The sequence below is a fragment of the Eretmochelys imbricata genome, chromosome 4 (assembly GCF_965152235.1).
Source record: "Eretmochelys imbricata isolate rEreImb1 chromosome 4, rEreImb1.hap1, whole genome shotgun sequence".
Lineage (NCBI taxonomy): Eukaryota > Metazoa > Chordata > Testudines > Cheloniidae > Eretmochelys > Eretmochelys imbricata.
In genome coordinates, this window is record NC_135575.1 from 9,232,379 (window position 1) to 9,249,795 (window position 17,417).

The window sequence follows — 17,417 nt, forward strand, 5'->3', positions numbered from 1 at the left end:
TCTGATACCAACATCAACGGAGGGACGTCTCATCAGGACAGGCACACACACGCACACTTGCAGAGCTGTCACTGGGCATGAGATGAACACGCTGAACCCGGGTCCCTCTCTTGTACCAATGCCAGCTGCTGCAAGAGGTCATGGTATCAAAAGTGGAAGGCACTAAGGGGAGAAGAGGGAAATCCTGGGACCTGCCTTGCTCTCAGTTGGCATCAATGAAGCCACACAGATACAGACCGGGGCAACTAAGCGCAGAGTTAGTCCTAAGAGGTTGAAGTGCTTCCACTAGAAAAATGGCTGCAGATCGTGTGTTCCAGAACCTTATTTCGAACAGGCAGTTTTAAATTATTTGTAATTGGCTAAAGTGAGGTTGCTTCTCCATCTTGTTTGGTGAACAACATTGTTCCCCCTCCCTGCTCTCCATAAAATGGAAGTAAATAGGTAAACATTTTCCTATCTCCTTGCAATCAGTGGAGAGGGTTTTAGACGATTCTAATGCCATTATCTTTAAAAGAGGGTAATGTCGCAGTCTGACTCATAAATAGGGAACCTGGGAGTTACAATTATGAAAAAAACTAATAATGAAAAGATAAGTCTTCTATAGTACATCCTAATACACTGGACAAAGAATGCCTGAGGTACAGTGAAGCTTGCCATCTAAACATATCAAAGCTTTCCAGGATGACTACATTAGATTTCCTCTATTAATGTTCTCCATAGACAGCAATGATTTTTTAAAAAATAGATTTCTAAGTCAATTGAAATTTTATAAGCAACAGAAGACTGCAGCTGGGGAGCTACAGAACTCAGGGAATGATGGCTACTTTCATAAGTGATGCCGTGATTGCTGTTGTAATTTAGATCCTCTGATAAGTAAACCAGTCTGGTCAGTATCTGGGGGATACACCTGAGGAGGAGGCTGTGGCATTGTTTGTGGTAGGCTGGGAATAAACTTTGGTTATTTCTTACAAAATATTCTTTCTGGCATTATATTCTAATGTTGGTGTTCTTGTCTTTGTCTATGCATTCTTTAGCTATGAGGATAACAGACCCTTCATCAAGTAAGAATGACCTGAATGGCTGATAAATCCCATTTATCAGTGTGGTCTCATGAACCAGCTGGCAGATCAATATTGAAAAATCATTAAAGCTTCTGTCATTCACGTTTGAGGCAGAAGAGCAAACTGCAGGAAAATGGCCAGGCATACAGCTTCTATGCAGAGTAAACATGCTGCATATGCATTGCCAAACAATTGTCACTTTATCTGCTTCACAATTCTTGATTGGACATCACCCGAATCCACTGCAAATGTTAAAGCAATCTTGTGTAGTACAGACTTGTTATACCAATAGCAGCTTTCTTGTTTCATTACGCTCTGTCTCTCTGTGCATCAAGTGTGTTGTGTTGGTAAGGAGCCTTTGGCTTGGGATTCCTAATGCAATTTAGCGGTAAATTTTCAAAGTGATGCATGGGTATTAATCAGTATAACTCCTATTGAAGCTAATGGGGGCTAAATCTCTGTGCAAGGCTTGGAAAAAATGTCTCCTTAAAGATGAGAATGCACAGTTGTCACAAATTGTCAATTTCAGGGTTTCAATCATGCCAACATTTTATGTTTTGTTTTTCCATTTCTTTAGAATTGAATTGTAAAAAAAGACTGTGAAAAACTTGTAACAGAAACACAAGTCTGTACAAAGAGCTCAAAACAAAAGGAAGCAAGAAACTTACAAATTATGCACTTTATATCAACATTTCTTGTCCTGCAACCAAAAAAGAAAAAAAAAAGAGAAAAAGTAGAATAACGGAAGCATAACAACTTTGCAATAGACTTTCAGTTTGTTCTTCTGGTGAAGAGTCCTTTGTGTTCATTTTTTCCAGTACCACTGTCATATTCTCTTTCATTTTTCAGTTCTTTTTTCAAGGGTAGGGGAGGGAACAATTTTATGCAGTTTCCACCCCCTCTTTACCTCCAGGTCTGTTTTCTACATCAGAACTTTGTATATTACACACTTTTTGCTGTGTGGCTCCTCTAACCCAAAGATTCCTTTCAGCTGCTAAGGTAGCATATTTCTGTTACTACCATATAAACGGTTCACTCTTTCCTATGCATCTCTGTCATCTGAGGCGCTCTCCTTAGACTCAAGAACTGGCTGAAACTGGAGATAGGGCGATTTTCAATTACCATTTGGGTCATTTTTAAACGACCAAAATATACAAGTACACAAGGGAAAAATCTTTGTTGCTGCATTATTAGTTTTTTTGTAAAAATGACTTGATTTTGCAATTAAGATCATAATGTGGTCTCCTTGCTGGTGGAATCTTGGCAGGAAAAATATTTAAAACAGCCAAGCTATTAAACTTTATCAAGTGACTGCTTTTCAGAAGGATTTTGAGACTGCATTTTTAATTTGCATAGTGCTAAATATTTATTCACAGAATTGACTGGAAATGCTTCAAAGGAGTTGGTTCTGGTTTGCTAGATAGATAATAGGGATTTTTTTAAAAAAACTGTCTAAATAAGTAGTTACCTCAGGGGAGCTCTTCTGGTCGCATGGATAAATAATACATAATCGCATGGAAGATCTAATACTGTATTTTCTTTCTAATATTTAAAGAAGAACAGTGAGAAACATTAACACAACAAGAGTGTGTTTCTGTTTAGGACAAACCCTTATAAAAGCACAGGGACTTAAAGTGAAGGCTGACATGTTGTCCTAGCAGCATGACTACAAGATTGGCATCCCCAGCTGCAAATGTTTTGGGTTTCTCACAGGAGTTTTCACCAGCTCCTCTCTCTCCCCGCCCCCCCATTCCTCCCCTTCCCTTAGCAGAATGCAAACCCAACTCTATTCTATCTCAAGCCAAGTTTTTTTTCAAGCCTGCAATGTCTGAGCAGGTTGAAAATTAAGCAGAATTCGAGCTCACTCCTCCCTATCAGGACCTTGATCCTTCAAGTCCTTCTGCTGTTCCCAGCAGATAGCTCAAAGCTGTTGCACTCCAGGTCTGAAGTAAACAGAGGCACAGATGTGGTGAAGAGTTACGATGTAGGCCTCCATGCTTAGGGGAAGTCAATCCAAAGCCTCTCTCAAAGAAGAAGAGTTAAAAAGAGGAGAGATGCGAGTGGAGAATGAGCATGTCTGGGCAGGCTTCTAGGCCTGAGTCTCCTCATACCTAAACTGGGTTTACATACTATAATTCCATTCACTTTGGTGGAGTTACTTCTGATTTACACCAGCATAAACGAGGGGGAAACCTGGACCTTGGGCTTAAGAGTGATCCTCAACTGCGGCTGCTTGCCCTGCACTCCCCACTTTGGCCACTGGGTGGAAGTTCATGTGGTGTCAGCAGAGTAGCACTCTGATTAAGGTCCAGTCCAGCGTTCACTGAAGTCTGTGTGATGACTCCCATTCATTTCAGTGGGTGCTAGAGCAGAGCCTAAGTCAGGACTGGGTTCCCTTCTGCTCCCTGTCCTGCTCTTCACGCTTTGGCTTTGGGGTACCCCTATGGAGGAGGGTATCAACCCCTCCATGTGACTTAGTATTTAAAGTTTCAGTGTGACTTAAGATAGCTTTGCCCCTTCCTGGTTGGCGGTTCCAGCTCTCCTTACACTGAGTTAACAAAAGTAAAACACACCAGCTGACCTGTTTGTCCAAAGCTCAGAGCGCTTTCCTTAACAAGGACAAGTTCCGAGTCCTACACTTTGGAAGGAAGAATCCCACACACCGCTACAGGCTGGAGACCAACTGGCTAAGCAGCAGTTCTGCAGAAAAGGACCTGGGGATTACAGTGGATGAAAAGCTGGATATGAGTCAGCAGTGTGCCCTTGTTGCCAAGAAGGCCAAATGCATATTGGGCTGTATTAGTAGGAACATTGCCTGCAGATCGAGGGACGTGATCGTTCCCCTCTATTCGGCACTGGTGAGGCCACATCTGGAGTATTGTGTCCAGTTTTGGTCCCCCCACTACAGAAGGGATGTGGACAAATTGGAAAGAGTCCAGCAAAGGGCAACAAAAACGATTAGGGGGCTGGAGCACATGACTTATGAGGAGAGGCTGAGGGAACTGGGGTTATTTAGTCTGCAGAAGAGAAGAGTGAGGGGGGATTTGATAGCAGCCTTCAACTACCTGAAGGGGGGTTCCAAAGAGGATGCAGCTCGGCTGTTCTCAGTGGTGGTAGATGACAGAACAAGAAGCAGAGGACTCAAGTTGCAGTGGGGCGGGGGTCTAGGTTGGATATTAGGAAACACTAGTTCACTAGGAGGGTGGTGAAGCACTGGAATGGGTTACCTCGGGAGGTTGTGGAATCTCCATCCTTAGAGCTTTTTAACACCCAGCTTGAGAAAGCCTTGGCTGGGTTGATTTAGTTGGTGTTGGTCCTGCTTTGAGCAGGGGATTGGACTAGATGACCTCCTGGGGTCTCTTCCAACCCTAATCTTCTATGATTCTAAGCAATCTTGGTTTCTCAAAAAGGAAAAGCCTGTGAACCGATGTCTAGAGTCACTTCTTACCCCTGCAGCCCATCCTAGCAACCCAAGTGAAATGCATTTTTGAGGGGAAGCAGCCACACATTGAGAATGTTCCTCCCACCACCATTACACTTCAGAATGAAACTCTGAAGTAGAAGCACAGAGAGCTTCCCCTCACCTGCCCAGCCATGTGTAGTAGTTTTACCTTGTTTTAACTGGCAGCGGTAAAGTTTACCAACAAATCAGAAACAAGCGGAAAAAACAGGAATAAAGGTGCCTTAGTGACTGTTAAATAGGGGGCATTTAAAGAAGCTAATCCAACTTCACGAGTGAAAGCAGTGGAGGCTAACAAAACAGCTCCTTAAAAGTGTTTTTTTTTTCTCAGCCATTTGCAAAAACGGCATCTACATATCATTTGCATATTCACTGCTACTGCATTAAAAATGTTTATGGTACAAATCTGCTTTGGTTAAGAGAAATTTCTGTCCTCATAACATTTTCATTTTTTGTATCTCTCCTCAAGCTCAAAGATTAGTAAAGTGCATGGAATTTGAGAAGCGCTTTAGTCAAAAATAAACAAAAAACCCAACACCTCTTTGTAACTCTATCTAATTATTTTTTCTTCTGCTAAAATGATAGTGGAATGTAATCACTGCTAGTAGACGTGCTAATTCCTCTATGTATCAAAGACCAATTCCTTTCTGTATTTGTTTTCTTTCTCTCCACAGGTCATGGGTTATAGGTGCAATAGCCCTACTCTGCCTCTTAGGACTGACCTGGGCCTTTGGACTTATGTATATTAATGAAAGCACAGTCATCATGGCATATCTCTTCACCATTTTCAATTCCCTGCAGGGAATGTTTATATTCATTTTCCATTGTGTCCTCCAGAAAAAGGTAAGACAAATTATTCCACGCTACATGGTAGTGATGCAGGGTATTTTGTTGCCTCAAAACCACACTATAATGTTACCAGTGTGCCTTGTATTTTTCTTGAACAGACTTGTTTCTGTTTACATAATAAGGACTGTATTTAGATTGGATATTGGAGAGATGCATGAGAATGAGATGCTAAATGAGATGCATGGCTCTGGCATATCAACAATCAGGATGTTGGAGATCACATTATCGAATGCAATATAAAATGCTAGCATGTAGTTTGGAGGGAGAATGTAATACCCGTGAGAGTTGTTTGGATTTCAGAGGCCTGATTCTCCATTCACTTACTCCAGTGTTTCACTGAGACAACTTCATTGGCATCAATGGAGACATCAGTAACATCAATGAATTTCCTTCTGATTTGCGTGGGTATAAATGAGAGAAGAAGGGGGCTGTGTATCTTGGCTTAATTTAATACAAGAAAGCACTTGAGAATTGCCTGTCTATATAGATGCACATATTAGGTGTTTGTTTTAAGAGGAACTGCTTCACTTATTTTTTTTAAGGGGAAGATTTTCAAAAATTTGAGGCACACAGGTCCTATGGCATTGTGCGATATATATAATAACTGTTCCAAAAAGTCATGGAGAGTTCTTTAAGATCCATTTTGTACAACATGGAAATTCAGGAGTATGAAAGCTCTTTAAAAAAATTAATTTCTTCTACCAATGTTAAATGTACTTCTGGAATAATAAGGCCAATTTCTCTTTTCAGCTTAAAATAGAAAAGAATGTAAGCACTTGTAAATGTAGGCTCCGATCCTGCCTCGTGACCTGTGTGGCTGGACAATAACAATGTAGGATTGGGATCTTGCTGAAGTTTGATCCTGTTCTCCACCTACCAGCCACATCCAAAGCCCATTGAAGTCACTTGAAAGACTCCCATTGACTTTAGTATGCCAGGATGTAGGGGCTTGACCTTGCACCATTCGAGTGAATGGGTATCCTCCCATTGACTTGAATGAGAACAGGAACAAGCCCTTGATGAGCCTCAGTGCACTGCATTGCAACTGGTAGGTTGACAAGTAAAGCCTTGGCCATCAAGCTGTTTGGAAGCAGTTTGAGAACCAGCTGTGCTAAATCATCGTGCTTTAAAACTGGAGAAAGAAACTTGGAGTCAGATTTTTGTTCCATGTCATTTCATCTCAAGAGCAATCATCATAACAGACTTGAATGCTTTAGTTGAAATCCAAATTTGTGATAATGATTCTAAAACTTTTTAACTTTCATGCATAATAATAAAAACGTAGGAAGATGCTGACTACCTTAAGGAGACAGGTCAGCTGAACAGAGCACATACTGTCAGAAACATCTTAAGGCACCTACAGTATCTGCAGTTGGCTGAGGAGCCATAAATGTTCTGGAGATTGCCACCTAACTTTAGGCTACTGTTTATGAAAATCTTGACCTAAAAGTTTAGAGCTGCTATTTAGCATCTCAGGTAGCATAATGCAGCATCATGGACTGCACAGTGTAGATTGGTTTCAAGCATTTCATGAAGGTAAGAAACTAAGCAGACCTATATATGTATGTATATTCATACGCCAAGCATTTACTGATGCTTCGGCTGTACTGGCATCGGGCGCATGATGTGTTGTTACTGTTTTAATGATAATGACCCAATTCAGCAAAACACGTCAGCACATACCTTATTTTAAGTACATGAGTAGCTCCATGATGAGGATTATTTATATGCTTAAAGTTAAGCGCATGCCTAAATGCTTTGCTGGTGTATACTCAGTAAGAGCAATGTAGTTACTTAGTCACTTTTAAGCAGCCATATTGCTACAACCCAGGTTTAAAAAACAAAGCAAAAAACACCAACATTCTCCACCAAATCCACTAGGGTTTAGAGGAGAAAAGAAAACTCTGCTTGTAAATGGGCTGAAATGAACCAACGGCATTTTCACTGAAATGTGGAGAAAATTACAGAGCTTCTGAGCCTTAAGGAGAGCCAATTCTTCTTTATTACAGCATGTGTGGGGAAATGTTCATTTGACCTTTTAATAAATGAATCATTAAGGGCGAGATTGCAATTCCCTTATTCACATTGCGTAGCACCTTACTCCACAGGCAGTCGCTTTGTCGTGGGGCATCAGGCACTGCTCAGCCTGAGTAAGGGGAATCAGCCTGTCGCATATTAGGCTTTGTAAATTCTACCATCTATATACATAATCCATAAAATAGAAAGGAATCCTGCTAATCTCAGTCAAAAAGAGCAAACAGGGATGGCATGACCATGCCCTTGTAACAATTCTCTGCTGTCCTGTTCAAAAGCATTGGCATTGGATCTGTGCATCTGTTTCAGTGTTGTTTGTAGTATCCTCTAAGCTGTATAACGATGACAAAAGCATGCAGTTATACCCCGAGTACCTATACACCTTCAGTGCCTCCTGAGGTCAAAGGCCTGCCTGCCTTTCCAGCACTGACTACGAGAGGGCATCTGATAGAAGTGCAAATCTTGTTGTGTGTTACCGCTGCTCTATATTTCTAACAATTGTCTGAGCCTTTACTAGTCTATATATACCACAGATTGGGAAAGAGGGAAAGCACTTAAACACGTGCTCAGGTCCCAAACACGTGCTCAGGTCTACACTGCCTTGTAAACCCGGATCTGTGGGACCCAGGCTTGTGGACTTGGCGTTTCCAAGCCCACGCCTCGGTATCCACATGCATTATAAATCAGAGTTACAGTTGCTGGACCCAGGTTCAACAGTGCTGGAATTAAGGGTGCTGTGGGTTCTGCCACACCCCCTGGCTTGAAGTAGCAACAACAAACACCAAATACATGGTTTCCATGGCTACCATCATCAGCGCCGTTGCTAAAAAATTGTTCCAGCACCCCTGCCCAGGTCTCAGAGCAGTGCTAATGCAGCCATACTGCAGTAGAGAGACCTTCTGACTCAAGTCCGCAGCTTGAGCTGCATCCACACTGCAAAACAACGGGGCTTTGACCCGAGTCTCAGCAGGACTTGGGCTTGGATCCAACCTCCAAACCTGAGTCAGAGCCCAGGCTTGGTAGTGTAGACGTCGCCATTGACAGCTTTATGTGCTGTCCTAAAGAGGGATTCTTTTGTGAGCCTAGGCATCCCATTGCTTACTTTGGAGATTCTGATGCCCTTACCCCAGTCCAGTAGCACTTATTCCATGCATAGTGCCATTGACTTCAGTGGATCTGCCTGTACTGTATTCAGCAGAAGGCCCATATCAGAATCTGGCCCCTTAAGTGCTAATTTCAGCAGAGGCTGCTGAGGTGTGGGTTGTGCTCTTTCGGTGTTCGTATATTTCTGTGGAGATGGGGGCTTTATTTCTCCATTAAACCCGTTTCAGCTCTCAGTCTTTTGGGTTTGCTGTGCTCTCTGACTCTTTAATGATTCTAGTCAGTGTTTCCTTTTATGAAGAAGTTGGATTTCTTTCTAGTCTGTGTTTCCTGTACACCCCGTTGCTCTAACTCTCAGCCCTCTTGCAAATGTTTGTTTTCTAGCAGAGCACTGCTTAATGGCATTATAGCATTGTGACCATTCCAGCTCTGGATGCCTATTTTACACACTTTGGCCAGAATCTCTCCTCTCTCATGCCAGTTTGACGACAGTGTGCTGTCGTTCATTTCAGTGGGGTTACTCCTGATTTACGCCAAGGTAGGAGAGAGGAGAATCCAGTCCAGTCTCTGGATCTTGGGAATCTCTTTCCCTGAACCAAGGGGTTGGGAGAGGGAAAAAAACTGTTTTCTGTCTGTCATGGACTGGGAAATCAGCACATAGCTGCAGTGGGAAGCAGTCGGTGGCTAATTAAAGGAATTGAATTATTTTCTCTCAGCAAAGGACTGATTAGGCACTCGAGAGCACATTGGGCACTCATGGTATTGTGTTTGTCTCAAGCGTTTATGGAAAGGCCTAATAAAAAAAAAAAAAACCCTGTAATCTGCTATTTAAATAATCGTTTCACAGATAGGTTTCTGAAATGCCCATAGAAAGACTGGAGAGAGATTTAATCAGAGAGCAGTGAGCACAATGTGCTTGCAGACTAACCTCTGCTGGTTTCCTACTGCATTTACATTTCACGTGGAGAAGTAAAGTGGCCTTTTTTTCACATTTGTGGCACAGCCTGAGATCACCCAGCTCAGCAGATGACCCATTTTCACTCTGGCTTCTCCCTGGTCTCCATGTATGCGCAGGTTAAATTATACATATACTCCAAACTTTTGCAGTGCCTTGAGCCTTAGTTGGGGTATGTCAGTGTAGTTCCACTGAAGTCAGGAGAACAACATCAATTTCTGCCAGCTGAGGATCTGGCTCACTTTTTGTGCTAGAGAAATTACCCCATTAACTCCTTCTCAGTCTTGTCTGTTATATTATAGGGCTTTAGGGGGACATTTGCACCGTTTCCACCAGTTCTGCACACAGAAGACTTCATTTCAAAGACTGTCAGTTTCACAGTTTTCTGGAGTTTGAATATATATATGAAATCAATTCCTCTTACATGTTACTTTTTTTGTAATTTTCTTCCTTGTCCCCTGCCAGAAGCAATAACTTGTAGCACCATGATGAGCCAATATGCCAGTTCATATCAAATCTATGAAGATATTAATTTTCGGGCATAAATAGAATGTCTTTAGTTTCTCTCATAGTGCTTTGATGTGCCTCAGAGGTAGCTAAATTCTACTGATATCAGTGAACCGCTTTCCTACATAAAAGCAGTCCCTTATGACATCATAAATGTAGAGCTAATGTGTTAGGAGAACACTGTTGAAAGTTGTAATGGAATTCTTCTAAATGCACAGAAACAGCTATAATTTTAATGAATCACAGAGGAGGAAAAAAAACTGTTGGAAATCTTAAGTCTCAGGCTGGAGAGGGAGTTGCCCACTAATGGAAATTACTGTTTAATTGGCTAGGTACGTAAAGAATATGGAAAATGCCTGCGCACACATTGCTGTAGTGGGAAAAGTACAGAGAGCTCCATCGGCTCAGGAAAAACATCTGGGTCACGGACTCCAGGACGGTATTCCACAGGCTCACAGGTAAGCCATGTGTGTTCACTGGCATGGAATGCTTCTTATCTCCCTGCTAATATCGTTCTTTGCATCGGGTGATCTGTAGGCAAAGGATTCATTTCTGGAAATGAGACATCCTCTCGAACAGGTACATCACTTTGTGCAGCAACAATCCATCAGTCGAGGAGGCTTGTAAAACTGATGGGGGAATAAACTGCTGATAAAACTGATCTGATAAATGGGTAGCTCAAAGACTTCCTGTTTGTTGTCATTCTTTCACTTCTGAACATCATGGGGCACACTCTGCTCTTTGTTATAGGAGTGTAAACTGTAGCAGTTCCATTAGAAGTCAAAGGAGCTGCTTCAGAATTATGCCAGTGTCATGCAAAACAGAATTTGACGCCATGCTTTCAGATGTGACAGCCCTGAATTGAGCATACTTTGTTGACCTTAGGTTGTAATTACCATTAGCATCCCTTAAGCAGTCCTTAAATGAATTGAGATGAAAGCAAAGGTGTTTTTCCCGAAGGCTAAGAAATGTGTGTTTTATATGACAAGGTTACTGTGTTATCCTAACAAAATATTTTGCTGATTAAAAAAACCAACAGCAGCTAAAATCTTGCATAGGCTGGGTGCAGAGGCCTATCATTCTCTGGCAGTAGTTGTTTTAATCTGTTTGTTGGTTTACTCAGTTTCCATAGTTTATGGATCTCTGGAAAGAGTCAACTGAGATTCAAATAATATTATTTATTTTCTAAACTTTATTATGCTCTGGTCAACCAAAAAATCAATTTTTATTTTGTTTGAGAGTTTGGCATTTTACTCCCTAAGTTGTGTAAGGATGCTGATTTATGAAGAGCAGTTCATATAAAATGAAGTAGCTGACTCCTTAATCAAGAGAAACCAAACACACACTTATTCTACTTTACTGAAGGATCTAATTATATTTGCTAATTCACCTATTAAATTATGAAAGAAACATGCAGGAAATAACAGTTTATAACCTGTCAGGAAAACATAATTTATGATTTATGTTGTCTTGGAAGCAAATTGTTATTTATTTTAACTTTTCCAAGGTGTCATGCAAGAGTTGCATTCTGACATCTGCACGGGACTACACACACACAGCACATATGGTAATGGAACATGGAGCCTTGCACCTCTTGGTCAAAAGTGTCTGGCGGTCCAGATTTGGCCAGTGGTCTGCCTATTGACTACCCCAATCTAGCGTGTCCCAACACTCCCGTTAATACACCCCAGAATTATATTTACCTTTTTCACAACTGCTTCACATTGTTGAATATGTGAATATTCAATATGATGCACTATAATTCTCAGAGCTTTTCCAGAATTAGTACCATCTAGCCAATTGATCCCTTTTTTCAGCTGTGCATTTGATTTTTCCTTCTTAAGCGTAGTATTTACCACTTATCTTTATTGAATTTCATCTTGTTGATTTCAGATTAATTCTCCAGTTTGTCAAGGTTGTTTTGAATTCTAATCCTGTTCTCCAAAGTGCTAGCAACTTCTCCCAGCTTGGTGTCATCCACAAATTTTATAAGCATACTCAACACTCCATTGTGCAAGGCAAGACCCCTGCTTGATACAGTCTCTCAGTTTGACAGCAAACCATTGATAACTCTCTTTGAGTACGGTCTTTCAACCAGTTGTGCACCCACCTTATATTAATTTCATCTAGACTACATTTCCCTACTTTACTTATGCAAATATCATATGGGACTGTATCAAAAGCCTTAGTAAAATCAAGATGTATCATGTCTACTGCTTCCCCCCATTCACTAGACCAGTAACCCCTGTCAAAGGAGGAAATTACGGTGGTTTGGCATGATTTTTTTTTGACAAATCTATGCTGACTATTCCTTATTAGCCTCTAGGTTCTTACACATTGATTGTTTAATCATTTGTTCCAGTATCTTTCCAGGTATTGAAGTTAGGCTGACTGGTCTATAATTCCCTGGGTTCTTTTTCTTGCCCTTTTTAAAGATAGATACTATGTTTGCCCTTCTCCAGTCCTCCGGGATCTCACCCGTTCTCCAGGAGTTCTCAAAGATCATTGCTAATGGTTTTGAGATTGCTTCAGCTAGTTCCTTAAGAAGCCTATAATGAATTTCATTCTTGCACCCAGGCTAGGTTAACTCAGGTGTTCAGAACTAGGTGCCAATCACCCAGGTTAATTTTGCAGTGTGGACATAACCTTCTAGCGGTCCCTCCAGATTAAGGTTGAGACACTTTGGCAGGTTTGTGCTTGGAAGATTCTACTACACCTTCCTGTGCTGTGCTTGTTTTCTGTGTCAATAGAGGACTCCAGTCTCTGAGGCTGGCCATCGGGCACTTTTCACGAGCAGTACAACACAGAAATAAAATTACAGCAGAAAATGGACGATGATCCTGCTGAGTTATAGAGAGTATCTAATGCCATTTATTTAATATTTGTGATGCATTGTCTTGGAGTCTTTTACAGAGAAATGACATGGATTTTCTTGGAAGCATTCTATTATTTAATAGCAAAATACAAGCTGCAGGCAAAGATAAACCACATAAAATATTTTTCCCTGTAAAGATACTCCAAAACATCACAATTAATGATCAGGCACAATTACGCCAAAGACATTCAACAAGCTTTTCCATCATTAATAATTAAATATTAAAAAAGGTCACACTTTACATTAAAGTTCCATTCATAAAAATGTTTATAAAGATTAATAAGTGATTAATAGATGATTTAATACCGAGTAAATCAATTGTCATAGAGTCCAATGGATATTTACACTGTGACTCATAAATAGGAGTGGGAAACAGTTTTCCCATGAGAATTTGATTTTTTTTCTGATCTAAATCTCACAAATTTTCAAAAACCAAAAATCAATTTATTAAAAAAATCAGTTCAGTTCAATCAAATAATTGCATTTTGATCATTCCAAAATATTTTGTTTCCATTTCAGGGTTTTTTTAACCGTTTCTTAGTGTACACGTACAAACATTTCGAAACAAGAAGTCTGTTTTATTCAAAACACTGAAACTTTCCTGTTCAACAATCTCAAAACTTTATTAACCAAAAATGTTTTGAGTCACATGTTTCATAAAAACCAACACTGTTTTGCGAACAGCTTCTTGTTTTCCCCACAAATTGGCATTTTCCAATGAAAAAATATTTAGCTGGAAAATTCCCAACCCGCTCTCCTCAAACCATCTGTTGCACCTTCTGCTGAAACATTTACAACTATAACACACACTGCTTGTGTCTGTGACCTGCTTATGACGTCTATTAACGCTTTATAAACCATTTATAGATGGAAACTTAATATAAAGTGTGACCAAAATGGGTTATTGTCGAGGTTTCAGCTAGGATTTTCAAGAACCCTAAGGGTGGTGGACACCTGCCTAACTCCTTTAAAATACCTTGGAAGTTCCACGGTTCACATTTCCATAGTGCAGAACAATGCTGCTTCTCCCTCATGCCATCTTACCCATGACACCGGGGAGGACTGAGCAGGTGTCTCCCTTGTGCTCCTCCCTGGGTTTCTCAGTGTCCTTGGAGGTACATGGATATTTTCCCCCATGTGGCAGAATTATTGACTCGCAGTGTCGCACAGGTGACGCTAGCCTCACTTAAGTTATCTTCATTTTGGCTGCACTTCCAAAGCTCTGCCATGCTGAGGTTCGGTACTCCCCATTAGCCCCAATGACATTCTGCATTGGGGAAAAGGAGAGTTGGCCTTACAATCTCTGTACCGGAGGAATACTTTTGCTGGGGTAGGACTCTGTTAAAAATTGAGGCAGGTAATAAAACTATCTGCTTTCCATTCACTGCCAGCATCTGGGGATAAGTAGCTCAGCACAGCAGTTTGCAGGCGTGAAGCATAGCCACACATATACGCCAACACTGCACACATTTCCCTGCCTACCCTGTCTCGTCAGGCGGGGGTTATCACGTCCCAAACTCCTTGTGTGTGGCTGTTCTCTGAGCCTGCTCTGCTGGGTCTGTCCAATCTCGTCAAAGTGAAGAACACCTTCCATGTTTGGCTACATGGAAAAGCATAATGCTTACTGCTCTGGGAATTCTCCCGGGGCTTTGCTCCCATGCACTGAGGAGCACCGACTCTTTGACACACAAGCTAGGATAGATGAGGCTGCCCATGGCGACACTCCAGTGCAAGCCATGTGTACCTCGTACCTCATTCTCCCACTGCCATATACCCCAATGTGACGCTGGTGTAACTCCTCTGAAACCAGTGGAATAACACCAGCCTCGTGCTGAAGCTGGGCAGGCGTGATTCAGGCCCCTTATTATTAGTGTAATAGCATTTTTATACCATAGCTTGCAGCTAGTGCATCTTGAATCATTCTCCCTGTATCAGGAGACAAGGAGGGATGACGGAAGCCACAACCCCAGAGCGGGTTTCCCCATAGCAAAGGCGGATCATGTATGCAGGCCCACGACAGTCCCAGTTGTACAGCATTGCAGCAAGTTCACTTGGCCACCTCTCATCGTGACATTCAGCAATGCAGCTGGGGAATATGTCTCTTTGGACCCTTCCTCCAAATAATGGGGAGAAAACCAACCAGCAAGCAGGAGCCAGATTTTCAAAAGAGCTCAGCACCCAACGCCTCCCATTTAGGCATCTAAATAAGTGACTGGGTTTTCCAAAGGGGATCAGCTCCCAGCTTCAGGCACCTGAAAGAAATGACCAGATTTTCAAGGAACCACAGGTGCTACTCGGAGATGAGTTGTTCTGAAAAACTGCCCCTGCTTGCAGCTGCTAGCTTGTTGGAAATCTGTCAGTAGATTTTCCAAAGCACAGACTTGGGAAGGAGGTGGTGTGGTGAGAGTGACACAGGTAAATGCCCATGACCCATCTGAAAGACAAAACAGAGAAGACCGCTAAATCCAGGATAACACAGCAAGACCTCTTCAGTAAATGCTCTACCATAAATGTCAAAATCTTCACCGTTTTTCATTAGGGGAATATAACTTCTCTTGTTTCGTGGTTCTATTTATTTCTCACATTCCCCACAGTGGATAATAAACCTGTAGAAAACTTGAGCACATCCAAAGAGAGGCCTAGACATGAAACAACTATTCCAGTATACTTGAAAAAACAGATACAAATCAATATACCACAAGGGAATTTTAGAAGCATTCGTGCTATTTTCTGTGAGTTAGTTTCAGTGATTCAACACTACACGGCTGGAACAATATCTTGCATGGAGGTTATTTTGTGCATGGTCTGTTCTGCTTGTTTATTAATATTTAGAAGCTATATGGTATCCCATGATGCACTTCTTATTTGAGATAGAAATTCAAGTTCTGAAGCCAGGCAGCGAGTGTCTGGTATGCAATAGGCGGGGGTGATAGCCAATCAGAAACTGCTTACTTACAACTGGATAGGAAGACGCATCATCCTCTAGACATGCCAGTAAGCCAGCTTTAGTGAGGCAGAAAGAAATGTATCTGCAGCTGCTAAAAATTCATTACCTGTGTGGTTCAATCCCTCTTCAGAGCCGGATCCGTAGAATGTGGAATGACACAGTTCGAAAGCAGTCCGAGTCTTCCTTTATTACCGGAGATATAAACAGTTCAGCTTCACTCAACAGAGGTAATTATAAACTGTTTTTCTTATCTATAACTTTTATGATTATTTTTAAGTAGTCTGAAATGTATTCCCCCTTCCTTTTCCTCAAACTTCAAATTGTTTCCGACCTTGTTCCCTGTGATAAGAACGTTACATCACAGAATGAAATGCAGTTGGAATGCAGTGTATTCCAGTGTTCATTAACTGGGAAGGGTTTTTTATTGTTGGGGAAGGGTTGTTTGATTGGTTGGGTTTTTTTCCATATTTTTACACCTGCATTTTCAAGAATATAATTTCTGAAAAAGTTGGGAAATTTAAAAAAAAACTTTTGTCCTACTGTCGACAGCTAGAGCCATCAGCTGGTGAGCCATCAGGCCTCATTGCTAGGAGTAAAAATGGGCAGTTATGTGGCTGTGTAGTCTGTTAAGCCACACTGTCCCAGATATAAAGCAATTTCATAGTGTCTGTGGAAGTAACAAGGTACTGCAGAACACACACTTCAGACAAACCTGTGCACTTGTAACAAAATAATTGAGAGTGATCTTAATATCTAGAATGAGTGCCTGACTTATGTGAGCTGTTCAGAGCTCTGGGAGGGAAACATTATCGGAAGCGTGTAGCAATGGAGTAATGCTAAACAAAATACAGCACCTATTGCAGTGTGAAATCTTGGCTCCTTTTAAAAAGGTTTCCCGTTGAGCTTTTTCCAGGAAAAAAGATCGTATGGAATTTTTGGGTCTACTAAGCCTCACAAGCTGCCCTGTTTCACCTCTAGTTAAATTATTTTGATGGTTTGCCTTGAGTGGGTAACTAACTGTGGGCCGAATCCTAAGAGCTGTACTCCGAATCCTGAGGGTTGTACTTGGTGCCAAATTCTGCTCCTTGTTTTACAGACAAAAATCAACCAGATAAATATTGGTGTAAACAGAGGACAGGATTCGGCCCTTAGGGTCTGATTCACCGCTCATTTACACCAATGTAAGTCAGAAGTAATCCCAATAAAATCCACAGAGTTGCTTCCGTGTAAAGATAACGTGAGAGGAGAATCGGAGCTTTGGTTCTTATTTGGTCCTTATTCAGGCAAAATTCCCATTGACTTCACTTTGAGTTTTGCCTAAGTAAGACCAGGTGGGGAGGGCGTGAAGATTTTGAATCTCTAATTAGTGATGGGTCACTACAGTGCTTTGGGGATCAAGAAGGTTGGATTGAGTTCCCTTACTCTTCAGATACATTCCCCACAAACTTTTGAAGGAGAGAGCAGGTTAGTAAACATGAGTGTGTGTTGCTGTCCCATTACACCCCCTTGTCATCAGTTGTTTTGACTTGTTAATATAATTGTTTGCAGTTAAGTAATTGAAGCAAAGGGTAGATGCAGTCTTATAAAGGGCACCCCCATCACAGAAATTTCCTTTAAATTTGTTTTGT

General features: G+C 41.4%; 1 protein-coding gene across 17 annotated transcripts in view; it reads left to right on the plus strand.

Moving 5' to 3' along the window:
- ADGRL3 (adhesion G protein-coupled receptor L3) overlaps nt 1-17,417 on the plus strand; it is a 440,011-nt gene that overhangs the window by 383,009 nt on the left and 39,585 nt on the right. For 9 of the 17 annotated variants that reach the window (XM_077814299.1, XM_077814305.1, XM_077814307.1 and 6 more), the window contains 3 exons: nt 5,196-5,364; nt 10,300-10,425; nt 15,920-16,016. In XM_077814299.1, coding sequence (XP_077670425.1) covers nt 5,196-5,364; nt 10,300-10,425; nt 15,920-16,016 — 392 coding nt within the window. Of the gene's footprint in view, nt 1-1,034; nt 1,062-5,195; nt 5,365-10,299; nt 10,426-15,919; nt 16,017-17,417 lie in introns of all 17 variants that reach the window. The other 8 variants (XM_077814298.1, XM_077814297.1, XM_077814303.1 and 5 more) reach the window with 1 other exon arrangement.